This window comes from Dromiciops gliroides, chromosome 3, assembly GCF_019393635.1.
Source record: "Dromiciops gliroides isolate mDroGli1 chromosome 3, mDroGli1.pri, whole genome shotgun sequence".
Classification (NCBI taxonomy): Eukaryota; Metazoa; Chordata; class Mammalia; order Microbiotheria; family Microbiotheriidae; genus Dromiciops; species Dromiciops gliroides.
Genome location: NC_057863.1, coordinates 337,021,672 through 337,038,832, shown reverse-complemented (window position 1 = coordinate 337,038,832; position 17,161 = coordinate 337,021,672). Strand labels below are relative to the sequence as shown.

At 42.6% G+C, this 17,161-nt stretch overlaps 1 protein-coding gene across 11 annotated transcripts in view; it reads right to left on the bottom strand.

Moving 5' to 3' along the window:
* Nucleotides 1-17,161, bottom strand: part of KALRN (kalirin RhoGEF kinase) — a 991,119-nt gene that overhangs the window by 345,236 nt on the left and 628,722 nt on the right. For all 11 annotated transcript variants that reach the window (XM_043992602.1, XM_043992601.1, XM_043992603.1 and 8 more), the window contains 4 exons: nt 16,408-16,590; nt 13,687-13,805; nt 8,853-8,919; nt 8,115-8,224 (listed from right to left, as the gene is read on the bottom strand). In XM_043992602.1, the coding sequence (XP_043848537.1) occupies nt 8,115-8,224; nt 8,853-8,919; nt 13,687-13,805; nt 16,408-16,590 (479 nt within the window). The remainder of the gene's footprint in view (nt 1-8,114; nt 8,225-8,852; nt 8,920-13,686; nt 13,806-16,407; nt 16,591-17,161) is intronic.

The following is a 17,161-nucleotide window of genomic DNA, read 5'->3' as shown; positions in this document are numbered from 1 at the left end:
TGGTTCAGTGGATAAAGCACTAGTCCTGGATTCAGGAGGACCTGAGTTCAGATCCAGCCTCAGACATTTGACACTTACTAGCTGTGTGACCCTGGGCAAGTCACTTAGCCTTCACTGCCCCGCAAAAAAATAAATTAAAAAAAGAGAAAGAACAAAATACCACGCATCAGAGAAAATGGTCTTGCTCTACTTTGAAGTGGTCAAACCCTATTGGGAGTTCAGTTTGAAATGTCATAATTGAAGAGGAACATTTACAAACTAGAGTATGAGTGAGGGCAAATTAGGATGGTGACTGATCTAGAGACAGCATTTTATGAAGGAAGCAGGGCTGTTTAAGAGAAGAGTTAGCTTGAGCACAGTAGCATCTTCTAGTCCTTAAAAAGTGTCAGATGGAAGAGGTCCATAGACATATTCCATGTGTCTCTTAAATATAGGACTAGGGCCACTGAATGAAGGTTAAAGGCTCATTCTGCTCAGTTTAAAGAAGAACCTTCGGCAACAATGGAATGGACAGTCTTGTGTGGAAGGAATTGGGGAGAAGTTGGTCTATTTTGGACTGACTGGTATTCTAATTTGGGATATTCAGATTCAAATTGGATGGTTAGCCCCAGGGATATTGTAAAAGGGATTTCTGCCTTGAGAGAAAGATTAGATTAGATGACCTCTAAGGTCCATTCCAGGGAGCAGCCAGGCCTGGAGTTAGGAAGACTCATCTTCCTGAGTTCAAATCTGGCCTCAGATGCTTACTTATATGAGTGACCCTGGGAAAGTGACTTGATCTTACTTGGCCTCAGTTTCCTCTTCTGTAAAATGGGGATAATAACAGTGCCTAACTCACAGAGCTGTTGTGAGGCTCAAATGTGGTTTCTGGTTGTCGTTTATCCTTTGTTCTAGAAGAAGACCAATGACATCAGGAGGGTGATGTCTTGACTTGCAAGTGAATTGGATTTAAGTGAGGCAGGGCTGTGCAAAGGCTTCTGCCTCAATCTCTCCTCCAGGGTCATCTGAGTTCAGTGACAAGACATAGGCTCAAATGAGAAAACATATGTAATGCACCTTGTGGACATGTTATATAAATGCTAGCAATGATGATGATAATGGTGGAGGTGGTGGTGATGTGTCCTAATGTGGGACCATGGACAATTTGAATTTAAGGCAGCTACTTGAAGGAAATCTACCTTTTTTTAAATTTTTTAATTTTTAGTGAGGCAATTGGGGTTAAGTGACTTGCCCAGGGTCACACAGCTAGTAAGTGTTAAGTGTCTGAGGCCGGATTTGAACTCAGGTCCTCCTGACTCCAGGGCCGGTGCTCTATCCACTGCACCACCTAGCTGCTCCTCAATGCCCAGTTCTGAAAGAATAAAAGAATATACCCACAAAAAGGCTAAAAGAGACTGAAGAGATTTGAGGCGGGGGTGGGGGTGGGGTGGGGTGTTCAATAGAGATTGCCAACACATTGCACTCACTTAGGGAGCTCACAGTAATTCATTTGAATTTCTGTTCCATCAGGAAGCAGAGCTTCAAAAACTGCTTGGCTGCAATCTGAAGGTCCCAGGCGTGAAGCCAGAGGGCTCAGTGCCCTCTGGCTCCCTCCCATCAACTCACACCAGAGACTCCTTTACGCCCAGGCTGCTGGGGAGGGTGCAATCAGTGGAGGCTCAGGGACCTTAAGCTGCATCGAGGGGCTCACTCTGTACTGGTGCTGCTCATTCTTAGCCTCCGAGCATAAAGAGATGCACTTCAACAACTGTCCCTTAGTGAAGGATGCCCTAATCCAAGCTCCCTAGGCTGGCCAAGGTTAGAAGCAGGTGACTCAGGTTACCCAAGCAATGCCAAAGTGTGAAAGCTTGGCTTGGCGAAGTTAGAACGAATCACATGTACACAAGCTAATCTAACTCAGTTAACAATTTGCATATTCAGTCGTGGCCGTGGTGCCAGGCAGGCTTGAGTGGTAAAAAGCTGATGTAAACCTGTCTGAGTAGCACTACTTATATAGAAGTCAAACCAAAAATCTCTCTCCCCTAAGGGAAGACCATGAGCCATTCCTTTTGGCATTTTCTACATAGGCTTAGTGACAAGAGGGAATCTTGCCCTCTTATGCCCAGAATTTCTTCTTTTTAACTTAATTTAATTTAATTTTTTTTGGTGTGTGTGTGTGGGAAGGTGTTATAACAAAGTTTTTCAATCGAAAATTCAAGAAAGGGGGCTCAAAGTAATCATTAGAAGGAAGGAAATAAGCATTTATCCAGTGTTTACTATATGCCAGACACTGTGCTCATTTAATTCTCACAACAACACTGGGTGGTAGGTATTCTTTTTCTCTTTTAGTTAGGCAACTGGGGTTAAGTGACTTGCCCAAGGTCACACAGCTAGTAAGTGTTAAGTGTCTGAGGCCAGATTTGAACTCAGGTACTCCTGACTCCAGGGTTGGTGCTCTATCCACTGTGCCACCTAGCTGCCCCTAGGTATTCTTATTATCCTCATTTTACAGATGAGGAAATTGAGGCTGAGAGAGGCTAAGTGACTATCTGAGAGTTGCGCAGCTAGCAAGTGTGTGAGGCATGATTTGAACTCATGTTTTCCAGATTCCAAGTCCAGTGCTTTACCCATTGTGCCACTGAGCCAACAGCAAGCAATCAACAAGTATAAATCGCTACTCTATTAGATCCTTTTGTTTTGAAGAAGGAGGTTTAGGGATAGATCCTGGACTTGAGATTTGTTAGCTTAGGGAACTCCTCAGTGGGGAAACTCCCTCTTTCAATACAAACCAGCCCCTTCTTTCCAATTTATAGCCTTAGAGAGTTGCCTAAGGCATTGAAAGGTGGTGATTCCCTCTGTAGTCACACAGTCATTTATGTATTTGGGGCAGGATTTGAACTCAGGTCTTCTTGCCTATCTATCCATTAGGCCATGCTGCCTAGTTGATGGAGAGTACTGGGTACCCAAAGAAAAGGCAGGGGAAGACTGCTACCAAAGTAGCAGGGCAAAGAACAAAGGAAGGGGGTGGGGTGGGGCTGGAGACACTGAAGACAAAGTCTGCCACCTGCCCTCTTGTGCTCCATCCTGTTATATCTGAAAGAATGCAGGGATACACAGTAGAAATACACAGGATGTTTCTGTGCTTCCTGGCTATCAATGGGTGAATAGCTCAGCAAGGCTTGTGAGGTATCAACAAGTTGACAACACCTCCAGCAAATAAATATTTGTGCGTGATACACTAGTATGTGTATTCTCAGGACGACAGTGAAGGTTATTCAAATCTAGTCCTTTTAGAGAGTCTAGGGCTCCCTAGGGATGGACGACAGCTCACAGAGCTCTTATCTGAGAGGGAAAGTTTCTGGTTTGACTACATAAAATAGTGAATTCTAGATTTGGAAACCAATTAACTCCCGGACTTCCTTTCACTCTAATACTTGAAATGACTGTTACAGATGCTCCCGCAATTCATCAAAAGTAATTGCTCTAAAGGATGGGGACCAGGAAGTGGTTTTAGAAAAGGTGGGTGGATGTGTTCCACAGTTGGCAGCCAACATCATAAATTATCCAGGCTTAATTCAAACTCGAAACATTATTGGCAACTCTAAGGAGATGGTTTGGAAATAGCATTGGGATTGGAGTCAGGAGCCCCGAGTTACTGCTAGCACTTTCTCTCTGTGATTATTTCCAGTTTTTTCTGGATGGAGCTTGTTGGTACATACTTGTTTGCATACTGTCTCTCCCATTAGACTGAGTTCCTTGAGGGTAGTTACTGATTCTGATTTTTTCCTGTATTAACAGCACTTAGCACAGTGCCTGGTACACAGTAGGGGCTTAATCAATGCTAGTTGACTTGACTCCTGGCTCTGCCACTTGGTTTCTGTGTAATCTCCAGCAAGTCCCATTTCCTCTTCTATAAAATGAGGGGGTTGGACTAGATGATTTATCAAGTCCCTCCCAGATGTGACACCTGATGGTTCTAGGAAGATGATACTGTCCAGGCTGACTCATTTCTTCCACATTCTCAGGCATTTCAAACTAAAAATTGGTTGCCAGCAATCTCCAACATTCAGATTTAGAAAAAGTGAAGAATATTTTGGGTGCATACATGTCCTTAACCAACATTATGTACTTCTGAAAGTATGATATGTGCAATAAAAGCTACACTGGGACAAAACTTTTCCAAAATTTAACTTGGGAATTAGGTCTAGTGAGGACCAGAACTCTACTTGTGGAAAGAGAACATAAGAGTTGCTAATGTTACACGCTCTTCTTTGTCACTTCCCTGCTGTTTCCAAACCATGCTTCCTGATTCTGGCCATGCTCCGCAACCCCTCCCACCAGAACCTACAATCTACCTCTGAGACCCTGAGCTCTGATAGCTGAGATTTTGTCTTCTCTTACCCCAGTCCCATGACAGCTAGGGTGGCACGATGGATAGAGTGCCAGGTCTGGCGTCAGGAAATCAAGCCTCAGACGCTTACTAGCTCTGTGACCCTGGGCAAGTCTCCTTTTAATCCCTATTTGCCTCAGTTCCTCATCTGTAAAATGTGGACACACTGGAGAAGGAAATGACAAACCACTCTAGGATCTTTGCCAAGAAAACCCCATGGACAACGTTCATAGGGTCACGTAGAACTGGACACGTCTGAGCAAATGAACAACAAGAAACCCAATCTGGGCTTCCATGTCACTTCCAAACCATGCCCTGCTCCCCCTCCACCACCCCTTGCTCTCTGCCCCCCTCTGTCTCTCCCCACTCTGTCTCTCCCCCCTCTGTCTCTCTCTCCCTTTCTCCCTCTCTCTCTCTCTCTCTCTCTCTCTCTCTCTCTCTCTCTCTCTCTCTATATATATATATATATATATATATATATATATATATATATACACACACACACACACACACACACACACATATGCACATATACACATATATACACACATATGCTTTCTCCCTTTCTAGCTTTCCTTCTTTATGTGCCATCTTCCTCCATTAGACTATAAGCTTCTTGAGGACAGGACTGTCCAGGTTGTTTATGGTGTCCAGTGCATAGTAAGTGCTTAATAAATGTCTTTTATTCATTCATTTATTCTAGAAATATTCTTGAATTCAATTACCAAGTCATAAGACCCTGAAAGAGACCTTAGAGATTATTGAGCTCAACTCTCTCCATTTTATAGATGATGAAACTGTGTCTCCAGTAAGGGTAAATGACTTGTCAAAGGTCGAAGTTAATAGCAGAGGACAAAATGATAAGGGGGAAAAAAGGACTGATTTTTTTGTGTTTAACATTAAATATTGCTTTCTTTCATTTATACTCCTCTCAATTTTGGGGGTGGGGCAATGAGGGTTAAGTGGCTTGCCCAGGGTCACCCAGCTAGTGTCAAGTGTCTGAGGCTGGATTTGAACTCAGATTCTTCCTGAATCCAGGGCCAGTGCTTTATCCACTGAGCCACCTAGCTGCCCCCATTTATGTTCCTCTCGATAAAAGAGTGACATACTGGAGTTCCAGTCAGAAAAAATGGTGATGGAGGTGACTGTGAATTTGTATGACCATTTCATTTAAGCCTTTATACCAAAATGAGAGACTTTTCTTGCATGCTGAATTTTTCATTTCATAGAAATTTTGATGCTTGACAATTTTCCTATTGAATTTCTATTGAATTTCTTATTGAATTCCTTGACAGATTTCTTATTGCTCTTGAGGGCAAGATTCTTGGGAGAGATGCAGAATGTCATTTTTGATAACCACTTTTCAATATGGTAGCTGCAGCACAATTTAAAATGATTAGAACTCATCTGCATGCTATTTATAATGCTGTTTTCAGCACCTATATACAGGTAGTGCTATAAAATTTATTTAAACAAATGGGTGAATTAGCAAAGAACTTGGCTTCTAGTCTTAGCCTTTTCCATGAAATGGACCCTAGATCATCTGAACTGGCAGGTGAATTGGTTTTCTTCAAGCAATTTCTGATTTCCAGCTTGGAACTATGATATCAGGTATTTATTATTTATTTGTTTGTTTGTTTGTTTTTGCAGGGCAATGAGGGTTAAGTGACTTGCCCAGGGTCACACAGCTAGTAAGTGTCAAGTGTCTGAGGCTGGATTTGAACTCAGGTCCTCCTGAACCTAGGGCCGGCGCTTTATCCAATGTACCACCTAGCTGCCCCGCTCAGGTAGGTTTTAAAAGAGAGATGAGAAGTTCCTTGGTATTTGGGGGGAGGGTTAACCATTCCAGAAAGAACTCTCAAGGCAGAAACTTTCCCCAAGTCCTCCTCCCATGAAAGTTTCAGTCTTGGTGGGTTCTCCCGCCTTTCTTCACTTGTCTAAAGACTGGAATGGCTGGAAAGTATGGAAATGGCCAAGGTACATTTTACCTCAATGGGGAACTAGAACTTTATTCATATCATGCTTTTTTGGTAACGAGTAGTTTGGGAGACATTGGGTATTTTCCATCCCTTTCATGGATAGAACTTCTATTCTGGGATCTCACTATCTACCATTTCAGGTAGGCCCCAGCCACACTCTATTTTTTGGCGATCTTCCTTTCTGGTTCACACATATCCTTCCCCATTCTTCTTTCCAGTTCTGGAATCATAATCACTAGGGAGATTTTAATTGAATCCTAGGGCTCACCCCATATCATAGTACTACAAGGCTAACACTGGATCTCTGGGCTCTCCAGGAGAGAACAGTAACAGTCAAATATTTAGCTCTTCTATGTTTTTTTTTTCCTAAGTGCTGTGGGCTTTCCACATAACTAAGTATATTTGTGATCCTGTAGATACACCATCAATAAAGAGGATGTTTGTTTCACAATTGAGCATCTTATGCTCCTTAGAAATACTTGCTTTCGCTTTCAGATACTTAGAAGGAAGTATTGGCTTTTTAGAAGATCTCTGGTAACTAATGCCTGAACCTTAGTTGACTTTGGAGAATGGGGGAGGGGATATTTGGACTCCAGAAATTGGGTTACTATCCTTCTATCTCATCTACACAGGTTCTTCTTAATCCAATAAGGGTACAAGGAGAGATTTTCCTTCAGAGAACTTCCAGACTTTTTGAAAGGAAGATCTATCTTTCATTTCCCCAAAGCTTTGAACTTACAGTCAGTGTGTGTGTGTGTGTGTGTGTGTGCGTGCGCGCGTGCGCGCGCGCTTGACACTGCTGTTGAAATTACTCAGCAGGGGAATGAGAAGGGGCACCATTGACCATTAAGCTCTCTCCTCCTCTACTGGAGATCCTGGAAGATTTTGGACAAGGGTGTGTGGTGGAGTGAGAGGTATGGGGGCAACAACTTACTTGGAGCCCTAGTCTGTAAAGCATTAATAGTTTTATGTTTGCTGATCTCTTCTCCTCAGGGCCAGACTCTGTCTAAATGATAGGGTCTATATCTGTCTTATCCAGTTATCTAGCTCATAGTACTTTTTTTTTTAGTTTAGTTTTAGTTTAGTTTAATTTAGTTTTTTTGCAGGGCAATGAGGGTTAAATGACTTGCCCAGGGCCACATAGCTGGTTAAGTGTCAAGTGTCTGAGGCTGGATTTGAACTCAGGTCCTCCTGAATCCAAGGCCAGTGCTTTATCCACTGTGCCATCTAGCTGCTCCCTCATTCATAGTACTTTGAAGGGCTGGGTACACAGTAGGCCCTTAGTAAAAATTGCAACATTGACTAATTTCCCTAAGGACCTTGGGAAAAATGGAAATGGACCACTTACAAGAGGTCATTTGTTCTCTTTCACTACAGATCTTTAAGCTAAGACTGGATAAGCACTTGTTTGGTATCTTTTAAAAGTGATTCCTGCTTCAGGTATGTTCTGTATGAAATGATATCCAACATCCCTTCCAGCTCCAGACTCTGAAAAGATCTACTACCTTCTGTTAGTTAGAGACCTCTCTGGGTGGCAATGCCACACAGTGGAAACAGCTTTGGTTCAGGAGACAAAGGATCTGTGTACCTAGCCTGTCTCTGATGCTTACTCTCGGTATGACCTTGGCCAAGCCACTTAACCTTCAATGTGCCTCAGTGTCCTCATCTGTAAAATGAAGAGGTTGGACTATATGGCTTCTGAGTTCCCTTCCAGCTCTACGATCGATGCTCCTACTGAGCTCCCCTGAAATCTTCCACCAACCTACTTGTTATGAAAATCGTAGATCTCCTGGATGTTGCCAAAGATGATGTGTTCTTTGTTGAGAATCCCAGCGGGGATTTCCTCCACACCACTTGTCATTTCCCACAGGTACGTCTGGAAGACACCAACAGGTTTCAACCCCGGCATAGACGTGTGAAAATACAAACAAGAACAGACAGGCCCTCTCACTTTCTGGCTCAGGGCCCAGACTGGGGAATGTAAGATTAAGTACATAAACAGGAGAGTAAACAAAGTGGGGGGAAAAAAATCAAAGTTGAATATGCTAAATCATCCCAAACTATCTCAGGTGAAATTCATCCCCTGAGATGAAGGGAGATTCTATGAGAAACACTGCCCTTCCCCACCCCAAACCAACCTATGCTTACTAAATGACCAGTGGGAGAGAAGTATTTTGTTTTTAAACATGAATTATCTAGATAATTACTTTAATTCTCCAATTTACTTGGCAGGTATAGACCCAGTCTGTGAGCATTTTTTTTAGTTTCTTTTATCAAATAACTTTATGATCCCATATGATTCTTCTGTCCCCAGGGGTATTTGTCTTTTTTGAGACAGTTGTTGTTGTTGTTGTTGTTTTTAATTCTCTGCTTCCCTTTAAGAAAAGAAGAGAGTCGTTCCTGTGCTTTCTACAATCCTGGACCATTGTCAAGGGGGCCATCTTTCTGACAGGGCTGGGAGTCACTTCCAGTAAGTACTTACTTCCTAAGTCACTTAGACTTACCTCTAAGCACTCATGTAAATCTCTTACATACGCCTTTTCTGTCTGGAGGAGTTCTGCCATGATGAATCTAGAAAAAAACAACACATGGTCTTCCAGTAAGTCATCCATACACACTTGTGCAACAAGGCCATTTTTGATTGTCCTCTTTGGTCCTTTCCATCAATATTCATTCTCTTACTTAAAACTTGGCTCAGAGAAACACCATGATATGGCCACAAATTGCCCTGGATTGGGAGGCAAAAAATGGTCTAGGTCTTAGATCTAGCTTTGTCATTAAATACTTCTGTGACCCTATTGTAGAATATGTGGCAGAGTCGGAATTTGAGCCCAGGTTGGACGTTTCCAAGGTTAGCACTGTTTCTGCTACATGCCTCGTCGTGAGGAGGTCTTCACGAGTTGCTGTGAACAGTGGATACGTCATAAAGTGACTAACGTAGTGATCAGCTTCCCTGAACTGAGCTAGGATGATGGTCCATCCCTCAAACCATAAATGAAATTCTTTTGATTTTGCAGGGCTTGTCAGAGCTTTCCCTCTATTGTTATGGCTTTAGTAATCCCATGTTCCCCAGTGGGAGGTGCTGGAACAGAACTTTCATGGAGATGGGTGGATCAGGATAAAATGGAGATGGGGAAGATGTGCCTTTTTCCTTTCCTGCATTTAGAGTCCTTTCTGGTGCCGATCTATTAGGTGGAAGGCGAGGAAGGAACAGAACCTCCCATGCAGTTTTGCCACTATCCCTGTCCTTCCCTATCTGCCTAGTAACACCAAGGAGAATGCCTGAAAGCCCTCGACAGCTCCAGGCTCCCCCCAAACCTGCCTTTGACTGGACTCCTCAAAGCCTTATTTCCTCCTAAGCTGTTAAAGTACTCCCTAGGACTGAATGGCAGCCACACAGTCTAATCCCATGATTACATCTTCTTCATTAAACATACCCCATTGTATCTACTCCCGGGCACAAATTATTCACTTGCCTGGATGGATGGGAGCTTTTCCTCCCAATGGAAGCAGCCTATCATTATCCACCCTCCCTTCCTTTCTGAGGTCCCTCTGCTGAGAAGGTAGAGAGTAACCTGGCAACCAGGAATGAGCACCAGATTGGGATTCAGATCACAGAGATACAGAGCTTCAGAGGGATATTGGAAATCATTGAGCACAACCCCTCATTTTACAGAGTAGGAAATGAGTGACTTGCCGAGGTCACAGACTTGAACCCAGGTCTTTCTGCTTCCTGATCTAGCACTGTAGCAACAATTACATGCTGTTTCTCAAACAAATCTGGATTCTAGTCCTGGCTCTCCCACTTACTAGTTATGTGACCTTATGCAAAACATGTAACTGTTCTTGGTATCAGTTTCCCCATCTGCATTATAGGAATACTAATACAGCCTAGGCTATCTCACTTGGGAGGATTGGATGAAAAAACAAATGGGAATTATTTGTAAATGATAAAGTCCTATGTGAATCTAAAGTGTGATGATGATGTCGTCATTAGGAAAAGGATGAGTTCTTCCCATGCCTTCCTGAAATGCTCTGTGATCTACCTAGAAAAAAAACCTGGAATCTGTAGGTCTGGGATATAGTCCTGGTTCTAACTGAAAAATTTCATGGTCTTAGATAAGACCTTGGTTTTCCCAATCAACTTAAATCAATACGTATTCACTGAGCAGCTACTTTATCTTCAGCCCTGGGTCAGGGGCTATGAGGCTCACTAATTAAACCTAAGGTATAATCTTCACTTTCAAGTGGCTTATAATCTTTTTGGGGTGCTATTTATTTATTTAAAATAGGATTTTTCCCCCCAATTACATATAAAACTAATTTTTAACATTTGGATTTTTTTAAAGGTTTGAGTTCTAAATTCTATCCCTCCTTTCTTTTCCTCCCTCCTCCCTGCTCACATGGTAAAGTTGCTTATAATCTTGTTGGGGACCAGCCACCTGGCTTCTCCTTAGATTTTCCTAGAACACTTTGTCTGGATTTTTTCATTTACTTCCATCACACTCTACCTTAAATTAGATTATTTATGTAACAAGTTATAAACTTCCCCCACCAGCCCTATATTGTAAACTTGAGGGTGGAGATATTTTCTCAACTTTCTATCTCCAGCCCCAAATATAGCACCTTGCTCATACCATGTGTTTAGTATATGTTTGGTGAATTTAAATGTTATAATAACAATACAAGAGAGGTAGGGGGCAGTAGAGGGTAGAGAGCTGGCCTTAGGACCATGAAGACATGAGTTCCAGTCCTCTCTCTGTCACACAAGGGCTGGAAGATCCCAAAGTGGGATGGAGAAAGACAAGATAGGAAAGGAAACATTTATGAAGGACCTATAATGTGCCAGGCACTGTATTAAGGGATTTACAAATATTATCTCAGTTGATTCTCACAAGAAACTTTCAAGTTAGGTGCTATTATTTCCTTCATTTTACAGTAGAGGAAACTGAGGCAGAAAGCAGTTAAGTGACTTGCCCAGGATCACAGAGATGGGAAGTGTTTGAGGCTGGACTGTAGCTCTGGCTTTTCAGATGTCAGGTCCAACACTCTCCCCACTGGGCTTACCTAGTTGATCCTATCCCCATGCTAATAAGCAATATAAGGCATTGTGTCAGATTAATGGTATGGACAGTAAGTGCTACAAAACTTCAGAGAAAGGAACAATCAATGTCATGTGGTGTTGTCCAGATGGCTCCACAAAGGAGGTGGGTTGAACTCTGAAGGATGAGTAGGATTTAAATTGTATTAAAAAAAAAGGAGACCTCCTAAGCCAGGATAACAGCACCAGGCCTATATTTAGGACGATGAGAAGGCCAACCCCGATGGAGTGGGCAATTTGAATTGGGGGAAGAAGACTAGAAAGACAGGTAGGTTAGAAGTGGAATGTGGGGGCAGCTAGGTAATGCAGTGGATAAAGCAATGGCCCTGTATTCAGGAGTACCTGAGTTCAATTCTAGCCTCAGACACTTGACACTTACTAGCTGTGTGACCCTAGGCAAGTCACTTACTTACCCCTCACTGCCCTGCAAAAAAAAATAAAAAAACTAAAAAAGGGACAGCTGGGTGGCACAGTGGATAAAGTGCTGGCCCTGTATTCAGGAGGGCCTGAGTTCAAATCTGACCCAGACACTTGACACTTACTAGCTGTGTGACCCTGCGCAAGTCACTTAACCCTCATTGCCCTGCCCCCCCCCAAAAGAAAAGAAAAGAAAAGAAGTAGAATGTGAAGAGCCCTGAATGCCAGACCAAGGAGATTTTGAATCCTCCTGTAGAAAGGGGAGCCACTGAAAATGTTCAGGAAGGGGAAAAAATGATGAAAGCATCATTTCTGGAAGGTTAATCCATCAACAGTGTGCAGAAGAGAATGGAGAAAAAGACATTGTAAGGAGACTAAAATAATTTAAGAGTGAGGTGATATGAGCCTGGAATAGGTAATAGGGTGTTCTGACAAAATATAAGTTCTGTGAGGGCAGGAACTATATTTTTTCTTTGCATCCCCAATGCCTAGGACACTTCTTGGCACATAGTAAAAATCTAATAAATACTTGCTGAATGAATACATGGCAGTGGGAATGGACAAGAGACATTTTAAAGGAAGGATTGTCAAAGCTCCAAGGTGGGCTGGCCATGATTAATGAAGGAAAGGGAGAAATCAAACATGACTGCAAGGTTTTGAGCCTGGTTGCCTGGGAGACCAATAGTACAATTTATGGAAGTAAGGAAGTTCAGAAGGGGGCTGATTTGGGAAGGAAAGAAGTTAAATTGAATTTTAGGCAAATTGAGTTTGAGATGATAACATGGGCTTTGCTAACCCACATATTCACATCTTGTAGGCAACTGGAGATGAAGACTGGAGCTCAGGTGAGAGGATGCTAGTAGAGGGAGAGATATGGGAATCATCAGTAAAGATGATGCATATGCCAATGAGAAGTACCCCGTCTGGCTTGGGTTGTTACAAGAACGTTGGGAGATATGAAATGAGACCATTATTAGGAGGTGAAAGGATATAAATGTGAAACTTAAATGCTCATTGAAGCATGGTTTGGATGAAGAGATAGGAGAGGACAGTCCCATCTCACTCCTTCATGGAGGTGAGAGCTTCAAATGTGTTACATATTGTATGTGTTTTTGGACTTTTTCAATGTACTGACTGTGCTGAATTTTTCCTAATTTTTTTTTTGGTCTTTTTTTTTTTTGGTGGGGCAATGAGGGTTAAATGACTTGCTCAGGTTCACACAGCTAGTAAGTGTTAAGTGTCTGAATCCGGATTTAAACTCAGGTCCTCCTGAATCCAGGGCTGGTGCTTTATCCACTGTGCCACCTAACTGCCCCTCTTTTTTGTCTTTACAAAAATACTATTTGCTATATGGAATTGCTCTCTAGGAAGGGAAGGGGTAGGAATACTGTAGAAAACTACGATGATTGAAAAAAACAACAGACCAATAAAAACATTTTTAAAATAACAATATGAAAAGAGTAAGTTAAAAATAAAATAAATGTTTGTTGAATAAATGAATGTCAGTGGGAATGAAAAGGAATGGATAGCTGTTTTATAGAATCATGGATTCAGAGCTAGAAGGGACCTTCCATTAAGTCCAGCCATATTATTTTACAGATATAAGGACACTGAGGCAGACATAGGTGAAGTGACTTGCCCAGGGTCACATAGCTAGTAAATATCGGAGGTATGATCTGAAATCATAGACTGACTCTAAGTCCAGTGCTCTGTCCTTTTTTCCAAACTTGGTGACTGGACATGGGGAATAAAGGAAAGGGATACTTCTTATCTGATGTCTCTTTGCTTTTGGGAACTGGGACTGCCCAGGTAACACATACTCTTTCTTCCGGGCTGATTTCCGCTTCTCTTCGTTGACCTCGTGGTTGGCATCCCGTAGTTTGACCTCCCGGTCTGAGAGGCTTGCTGGGATGATGTCCAGCTCCAGGTCTTTGTTATCCTATGGAGAGAAGGATTGAAGAAGATCACTTTGTGAGAGAGGCCACTCAAAAGACAAGGTGGTGGGGCGGGAAAGAGAAAGATAGCCAGAGTGATGAGCTTTCAGAGAAAGGAGATGAGAAGACGAGCCAGAAGCAAAACCATAAACCCATAAATGCTCCTGTGGGAGGGAAGGCTTGTTTGTTTTTAAAATCCTTTTCTTTCTACCTGAAATTGGCATTACAAAAGTTGCACCCCAGGTGAATGCTCACAGCAGGAAAAAAAAAAGAGAACACATTCAATAATTATGTGTCTACTAAGGCTAACAAATGTGTTCTATAACCAACTGAGTAAAGTCTCCTACCTTGCTCAGAGCTATTAGCATGTGATTCTTTGGTGGAGCCTGCCTTTTGACAATGAAACACAAAAATTTGTGAAATTTAGTTGTGTGGAAATGCATGCCCCTGGGGAAATAAAAAAAAGCTTTTATTTTTAAAAAATTTTAATAAGAACAAGCTTTTATTTAAACAAGCAATTATCCTTGGGAATGGAAGGCTAAAAAGAAGAATAATTGATGGGTATATTAATTTTTCTTATGTGATATAGACATTAGTTAGCATTTGATCTTTGGCTGGGGGCTGGGGGTGAGCTGATCTCCCTTGACATGTGTTCAATGTGAAATTGGGAATCATTGTCCATCTAACACCCAACCTGCCTTAACTCTTTCCTGTCCTATAACCCTAGCCAAATTCTGCAATCAAACAAGCAAGATTCCTGAAGAAAAGCTCAGATACACCCCATTACAGCCTTAACCTGTAAAAATGAGAAGAAATTGGCTGACTCCACTCCCCAATTATAGACAATCCAATCTGTCATTCATCTTAGAAATTATAGAAGGTGTCTGAATAAATGGAATATACAGGTGATCCACAATTTTTTAAGTATATTTGATTTCCCTGACTTCTCTGGATAATTTTTATAAAAATTCCTCATGAGAGAACTAAGCTGACTTGGTTGACTATCAAATTAAAATTAAATTAAATTAAAATATGACAAAGACTTGTGATTGTAGCCGACAGATCTACATTTTTGAAATTTATTTCCATGTCCTCTGCTCTGGAGATCCTGCCCTTATATGTCTCATGTTTTATTTGTTCATCATTTTCTCATCTTGCTTTCCTATGCATTAGAGGCTCTGTCTCTCTTAGAAGCTGATACCCACATCTTTTGTGTTGAGACAAAATATGATACTAAGAAGGAATGGGAAGAAAGTTAACATCTTCAGTCACAAGATGCCTGCCCTGGACAGGAGGGAAGAGTGGCTGGCCCATCTCTTTGCTCACTCATAATCCACTATGTTCCTGTTTAGAAAGTTACCTCTGCAGAAGGCTAGAATTTGACAGTGGGGTTGGTATGAGAAATGATGCTAGGGATCTGGCTGAATGGAGCAGTTTTAACTACTACCACTGCAACAAAGTCTGTTGGATTATCTAAAGTTCCTTCCTTCCTTCCCTCCTTCCTTCCTTCCTTCCTTCCTTCCTTCCTTCCTTCCTTCCTTCCTTCCTTCCTTCCTTCCTTCCTTCCTTCCTTCCTTCCTTCCTTCCTTCCTTCCTTCCTTCCTTCCTTCCTTCCTCCTTCCCTCCCTCCTTCCCTCCCTCTCTCCCTCCTTCCCTCCCTCTCTCCCTCCTTCCTCCCTTCTTCCTTCCTCCCTCCCTCCTTCCTTTCTCCCTCATTCCTTCCCCTCTCCCTCCCTCCCCCCCTCTTCCTTTGCCTATATTGACCAGACTGGAAGTGCGGTGGTCACTCCTGGGCCCAATCCACTACTGATTGGAATGGAACCTTTGACCTGCTCCATTTATGGTTTCGGTTGGTTCACTCATCCTTAGATAGTCTGCTGCCCCCTTTCCAGGGGCTCCCCTATTGGTGCTGTACTTAGTGCAGACATCCAATAGCTCAATGCACTATAGCTCAGAATTCCCAAGATCCAGTGATCTACCATCTTCAGCCTCCTCTGCAGCAGCATGACTGTAAGTCATGAGCCACCATGACTAGCCCAACTATAGATTCTAGATTTAATTTGGTTCCATGAGTCCATTGCCTAAAATAACAGTATAAGAATCATCTTTATCTTCCCTATCCTCAAATAGCTATTCTGTAGTTCCTATCAACTATGTCCTATATCTTCAACAATTAAGCTTTCGGTCTCTAGGATCCTCACACAAATAGCATCTGAAACATGCAACCCCCTCCATGGCTGGACCTATAGCAATTTGCCAGTTAGATCAGTTGAGTGCAGTAGGGTGCTAATGAGGCCAAAATTATGAGTCCTATTCCCAATGGGGGCTAATTAACTTGGCTCAGAGAAAAGTTCTGTTCTACAGCCATAAAAAGTACCAATAACCCAAGTCAGCCATCATGCGAATGCATTGGTAGGTCTGACTCAATGTAATCCACCTCATGTACAACAAAACTCAGTGTGAAAGCCCTGCGGACTGTCAGAAAACTCACCTTTGGGTGCCAAATATGACATAGACAGAGTCTGGTCCTACTGTGGTACAAGTGACAGATGAGAATGGAAGTGATGGGGTGAGGAGGGGAGGACAATGCACCCTCTGTGCACTTACCTCGGTGTTGACTCCCAGGGCTTTCTCCAGTGAACAGCGGTACTTCCCCATCCTTAGGGAGAAATCCCTATAGTGCTTGTCAACTGTAGTCACCCACTTCCTGATCTCAGTGGCATGGATGTGGCCCTTCTCAACAAAGCTGTCGGCCAGCTGAATCAGCAGTTTCACTTTTTCCTTTGTTTGCTGCCCCCAAAAGATGACCCCATGTTACAGGATTGATTGAGTTCTGATCAAGCAAGCAAGCAACAAGCATTTATTAGGTACCTACTATGTGTCAGGCACTATGCTAGTCATGGGGGATACAAGACAAAAACGAAGCAGTTCCTCTCCTCCAGAAGTGTTTGGGGAGACAACCTATGTCTTCCTTATCCAAACCTCTGCTTCCCCTCCCACAAGTCATGGGCAAATCACAGAACTAGAAACATGGAACAGATGAAAAGTCTTCAAATACTATCCACATTGGTATATTCCCAGGATAGGAAGATTCAAAAGATAGTTCCTTGCAGGGAATCTTCAAGAAATGGTTGCTAAGGAGCAGAACTGGAGAAATGCTAGCCCCAATGGGACAGTGGCAGGTGGAAGTAGGGTAGAACCTTGTCAAATTGTCAGTGTGAAACTGGCCTAAACAATGTGATGACCTTCTATACTATAAGCCCTAACACCCTCCTGCCTCAGACTACAGCCTGCTTCCCAGGGTAGCTGACAGGTTGGTTTTCCTAGACAAAAGTAAGTTAAAGGCAAGAAGTGAATCCTG